At 47.8% G+C, this 6,163-nt stretch overlaps 1 protein-coding gene across 2 annotated transcripts; it reads right to left on the bottom strand.

The window, feature by feature from the left end:
• Positions 1 to 425: 425 nt before the first annotated feature.
• On the bottom strand, positions 426 to 5,098 carry LOC100283590 (uncharacterized). 2 transcript variants are annotated; one of them, XM_008649680.2, is made up of 7 exons: positions 4,307 to 4,920; positions 3,382 to 3,943; positions 3,145 to 3,278; positions 1,909 to 2,022; positions 1,615 to 1,801; positions 1,439 to 1,510; positions 426 to 1,145 (listed from the first exon to the last, which is right to left on the bottom strand). In XM_008649680.2, exons 2-7 carry the CDS (start codon positions 3,883 to 3,885, stop codon positions 876 to 878), a joined length of 1,281 nt encoding a protein of 426 aa, XP_008647902.1. In that variant the 5' UTR covers positions 3,886 to 3,943; positions 4,307 to 4,920; the 3' UTR covers positions 426 to 875.
• Between the last annotated feature and the right edge of the window lie 1,065 nt (positions 5,099 to 6,163).

The raw sequence follows: 6,163 nt of genomic DNA, 5'->3' as shown, positions 1-6,163 counted from the left end.
TGATGAGCGCTATCTCGTTGCCTACTTACGAGTACAAGCAGAAGCAGCAGCAGCTGTATACGTTGCTTGTGATTCATTTTGGAAGGCCAGGCAACACAGCAGGCAGCGGCGCCGACGATCCACGGCGTGCAGGGTGAGCAGAACGCCGGCAGGCAGGATGAATGGGCGAACCACCCGTTGCTGTGCGGCGGCAGCCGGCACAGGGGGCAAAACAGTAGGCGCTGCCCGTCCGACCCGATCGTGCGTCGCGTTCGCAGCAGGACCGCGGAAGGGAATGAATAAGTTTTCTCGCTCCCGGTCCCCATCACCCGGGCGCCGGAACTGAACCAACCCATCGAACCGGCATCGCCATCAGGCCTAGGCTGCGCAAGCAAAGCAGCCAAGGCAAGGCAAACAGAACAAGACACGGTTGGCACCACCAGGAGGAATGCAAATAAACGCAGGAGGTCTGCGACTCGATCAATCAACAAGACAAAGATGATGGTAAGAATGTACAGATTAGGCTGTTACAAAGGGGAATGAATGCCTTCTACACACCCCAACCAACCAACCAGCTACACAACATCATCCCCTGCAAAACCATCAGCTCCCCCTGCATGTATCCTTGCCCAGCAACCCACAACACACACTGATCCCCAGTCCTCTCGCTCCGCAACAACTCTGGTCTGCTTCCTCGATCCTCATACCGCTGGGCTTTTGTCTTGGCCAAATCCCCAGGTTGGGTGTGGGTAATGCGGCGCTCCCCCATGTGCCTGCCATACTTGTCGCGACCAACCAACCAACCAAAACACACTCAACTCAGTTGGGCGTTAGTGTACCCATAAACATAGGATCTGTGCTTCACAGCCGTCCCCCTCACCCTGCCAAATATGGATTCACGCGCTCTCCGCCGGGAAACCCCCCATGGGGGTCCCCTCACCATGCGCCCGCTTCGGGCGCCACTCCGTGTGCGCCTTCACAATATCGGCTCCTGTTTCCAGCTGGAGCAGGTGGTCGCACTGGATGGTGGAGTCTGTGTCGCCGTCTACGCATTCACCCGCGACGGTGGTGAGCGACTGCAGCACGCTGTCGCGTCCGCACTCCTTCCTGTAATCCAGCGTCATGCTTGCGAGCTCGTGCTTCTCCAGGATCGCGATCGGAGCACTCTGCGAAGAAGAAGAAAAAGGGTTCAGGCACTAAGGGGCTTTGCTTCGTACTAGGCAAAGATCAAGAAGCAGCTCAGCTGATCAACCGTACTAGCAACGTCTGTTTTTTCAAATACAGACCCAGCCAGACTACCAATTGATCATTCATCAGCAAGGAGTTACACAAGCACAAGTATACAGAGCTTTATAAACTTTGAAGCCATGCCAGCGAGATCTCTCCAACAACACCCACCACATGGCCAGAGCAGTGGCCATTGAATACGATGAAAAGAGGCAGGCCCCGAAGAAATTACCTCAAGAATCCAACCGATGTACTTGACGTTATTCACGTGCTGGTTGACATCAAGGTCACCCCACCACCTAGGCTGTTCAATGTTAACAGACTTCCATGAGAAAACTTACATTCAAGAAACAACCATGGTACGCATGTGGCACACTAAGACACGAAGCAAATGATTATGCTACTTACAGTGAGCCCCTTTCTCATGAACTGCTTCATAGCATCGCCACCAGCAGTGCTCCCTGGCTTAGCCAGTTTCTCGCTCTGCTCATCTGTTATGGCTGCGCGGGCGTTGAAATACGGGCCTATCTCAGCCCTTACTTCGTCCGGCATTTTTGAAAGCCTTCTAGTGTTCTTATTCATCATCACCCAAACACTGCGAGCAAAACAAAATCAAAATGTAAGTAAATCATAAGCAGAGATGGAGGTGCTCCACATCAAGGATACAAAGACAGTACATGCAAAACCAGATGAAATCCAAACCTTGTAGCTCTCAAGATCGTACATCCAGACTTGCAGTCGAGGACATGCCAGTCTCGACGCATGCCATTTTTCCCAGCGGCAGCTACCCACGTGTCCACTTGAACCGTGTCTTCCCTAAATTATAGCAGGTTTTTTCAACAAATATTTGGTCAATCTTTCAGCCCATAAGCAAATGTCCACAAATATATCTCCAACAAGGTATACTCAAGTTGTAACTTCACAAAATTTGTAGCAGGTATTGATTTTATGGGCACTCTGCTTTTTTTTGCCCAAATAGCAAATTAAATGTAGTGAGTCGATGTATCCAGATCAAGGGCATCTTTGTATGGCAGCCCACACCATTTATTTCTTAGGATGAAACCATTTATTCCAACAATAAAGGGCATCTCTGATCTCTTGAGGTGTACAGCCTGTCGTATCTTCTTGATTCAAGCATACAAGGAAGCACGGACAAACGACACTTAATTCAGCAGTTCTAAGCCATTAATATATCGTCTTATTGAATAAATAACTTTCAATATTTTCGTCAGTCTTTACTCGACCATGGACCATAACAAATAGTGAATACTACAACTCCAAGGCACATATCAGTGCTTGTTTTTGAACTCCACCTATCAGTCAATCAGTGTTTTGGTTGGTTGCAACCACCCATATTAAGGTGTTGCCTGCTGAAACTGTGAAGGCCATGGAAGAAAGGGGAAGTGGCCAATGAACTCGTTCTCTGTGAAGCACAACAAAATCAGTAAATTGGCATGGAGATATTTTTCTTGTGCTTCTGATTGATAGTTAGAATTATTTTAAATTCCAGCTATACTTAAGCCTGCACCGCTGATACACATTTTTCATCTTTGAAGGCATAAGTCGCCATCCTTAGACCATAGGAGCACTTAAACAGGACATTTTCATGCCATACGACAAGCCGATTAGATTATAAAAGCTTCATTACCCATCTATGAAATGCACAAACTATCAGTCCAAAATCTCCAAGATGCTAGTGAATTAGTGAAATGATTAAAATCGAGATATACAGCATTTCCCTTGAGCTTCTTTACTAACATATGGTAACACTTCTAGCACATGCAACACCTAATTTTGAAACAGCATGCCCCAAGGGGCAAAACGGACAATTCTATAAAGAGTTGAAAGAGTAACGGTTATAGATCTGACTGAAAGCTAATAGAAGGATGGCATTTTCCGAGAAATGGATAAGGGTTGTTAAGGTTTGCGGAAACGTACCACAAGGGGTACTTCTCAACAAGAAGCTGAATTTTGCTGACAACCCAGATCAAGTTTCGTTTGCTCATCTCTGGCGTGGCGCCAAAACCATCTCCAAGAAGGCCAGCTGTCTTCACATGGTTAAGAGCTGTTTCCTGAAAATTCAAAATAAAGCGAGGCACAATGAAACAAGATAGACCAATAGTAAATAGAGCAAAAAAGGCAGACAAACTACGTTTTGTAGTATCATTGTGTCACCTGTAAGTGATTCATTAATGTCTCTATAGAAGCAGTACGATCGGCACCAATCTCATAGGACCGAATAATGAAGTTTTGCCTAAACACCATCCCATCCTGGATGATCCCACCAAAACCAAATGTATCAACAAGCATGTCGGGTTTCTTCGGCTTCCAGTCAAGCAGTGTCCACTGCTTCTCTGCTGCCAGGAAGATGGTAGTGACAGCCGCAAGAAGCATGCTCCAATCTGGCAGTTGGTTGTAGAATGTCTTGGGAGCAGTGTAGGGTATCGCCTCCTCTGTGTCTGAGCTTGCATTCTTGAGGTTAACCTTGGTGCCATTAACCTTGGGAAGGGTTTGTGCTTGAGCCTTCACTTGCATGTTCCCAGAATTGGCATTAGGCTTTGCGACAATACCACGGACGCTCAAACTATCCGGTACTTCACCAGCCAAGTTCTTCGCGGATGCTGCTGGAGACGCCCCTGGGCCAGGGAAGAAGGCTGAGGCAGCAAGGGAGCCAGCCATGGCTCAACCGTGCTTTAGGATTCAATGAAGCCGATGTCTCAGCACTCGAAATGCCAACCTGAAGAAATAATCAACAAAAACAGAAGCTTTTGTGAGAAGGTGTATGTATTCACCATTTTTTACAAGAAAGCACCACAGTTTTCCCCTATTTTCCATTGCATTCTCGTGAATAAGACCTTGAAAGGAACACAACAACCACGGTTCTCCCCTATTTTCCATTGCATTCTCGTGAATAAGACATCGAAAGGAACACGGCTGTTGTGTGACTGTGATGGTTAAAATTTTCCAGTTTCGGGCAGAAAGGAGCAATGGACATTTACATTTTTTATACAGAAATATGAGAACGCACTCAATTTTCTCAAATTAATTAGAAGACAGGCATAGGCCACCGGATCCAGGCATCCAACTGCTGAAGACGTACCTTTTCGGGCAAAGCAAGGCCACCACCAAAGAACACTGGAACCAGCTGCGCCCATACGAATCGGTTCGAAAGCGAGGGTCACTGCCCCACCATTAGAAAGCATTTCAACTACGGCCACCACCACAAGTTTTGGGGGGTGGGAGGCCAACAAATGCCTACTAGGCCAGAGAAATCCAACCAACCTTCTCTCTGGTCTGGAAACAGCTCAAGCCAGTTGGCCGGGACGCCGGGCCATGTTTCCAACCGAATAAAACGAATCAAAAGCTCCAGTTTTTTTCCAGCTAAGAACAGAAGCGCATTGCCGGCAAATCCACAGCATCCCAACACCCTAAACTACGCCATTGTTCGTGCCCAATTCAGGCCAGGCACAACACCCACCTTAAAACCATACATTTCGCCCGTGACCCCCGTCAATTTCCGCAAATTTGAACACACACAAGAAAAACCCGACGGTTTAAAAAAATCCCTCATCACCAGCAGCATTAGGGCGCCGATAGAACTCCGCACGAAACCGCCAGATCTACCCACGAAACCGGAATGCGGCCCGAAATCCACCGCCCCCACGCCCTGGAAACTCGTAGCACGCAGATCGTCGGGAACTCACCGTGCGCCCCCGCGAGGAACGAGCCGCTGCGCTCGAGCGGATTAGATACGGGCGGATCGGACTTGTGGCCTCCCGCTCCTCCTTGGGCTCGCCACCTCACACACGTGAGAGAGGTGGTGGGAAGAGAGAGGGGGGTGAGCTTTTTCTTTCCTCCCTCTGTTTTCTCTGAAAAAAGGCGGCCACGAAGCAGAGCCGTAAGTGGCAAACGCATGGAGATATATATACACACATGGACACGGGTCGAGCATACGGTGATGTGCAAGGACGACAATGCCCCTAGGGCCGATCAGGGCAGCGGAACCAGGTGGGCCCGGATTCCATTATTGATCCAATTTTTTTTCTGCTGCTTTTCCTTGTTCTAGCTGTCCGACGGTTCTACACGAAATTTGGGTGGTACAGCAAAGAAAGCGATGCACCATGATCGTGGAACAGGTAAGACAGAATGACCGATTGGTGATCGTTTTAGGAGTAGCTAATTTAGACCATTCTCGGTGCTATATTTTATGGGATGATTTCCAAAAAATGTCATGTCATCTTTGATTGCATCGGGCAATGAATAAAATTGCTATCCTCAAAGCATAGTTTGGTTGCGTAGTCAGCGGTAGTCAGCTGTGTTTGAATGCACTAAATTTAATAATTAACGGCTAAAATTAGTTGGAAATATCTAAACATTCTAGTTAAAAATTTAGCTATTAACTATTTTTAGTAAATTAAATAATAGTTAGGTAGTCAATTCTACTATCAATTTTTTATCTAACTAGATATTAGCTCTAATGCATGGTGGTGTTTGAATGCAGCTAATAGTTAGTGGCTAAAATTAGCTATATTCATCCAAACACTCTAGCTAATATTTTAGCTATTAGCTATTTTTAGTAAATTAGCTATTAGTTAGAGCAGCTCCAACAGACAGGTTTAAAAATCATTCGATCGGCAAAAAAAACATAAAACCCGTGAAAACCGAATCTAGGAGCTCTTCTTCAACCTCGCTTTCGCCATCTCGCTCGGCATCGCTCTCCGTCGCTAGCCAATTTTGTCGAGTTGTTGTGTCTCGCAAAATCGCCATATCCCACCCCCGCGCTCTCCCAGCCATCCCATTCCCGCGCCCTCTCGCCCGATCTCCCGCCCTCCCGTCCGATCTCCCGCCCTCCCTGTACCGCCCCCGCGCTCTCCCAGCCATCCCGTTCCCGCGCCCTCCCGCCCGATCTCCCGCCCTCCCTGTACCGCCCCCGTGCTTTCCCGCCCATGCGCGTTGT

The sequence above is a fragment of the Zea mays genome, chromosome 6 (genome assembly GCF_902167145.1).
Source record: "Zea mays cultivar B73 chromosome 6, Zm-B73-REFERENCE-NAM-5.0, whole genome shotgun sequence".
NCBI classification, from domain to species: Eukaryota; Viridiplantae; Streptophyta; class Magnoliopsida; order Poales; family Poaceae; genus Zea; species Zea mays.
The sequence above is the reverse complement of the archived record's forward strand: the minus strand, read 5'-3'. Positions and strand labels throughout refer to the sequence as shown.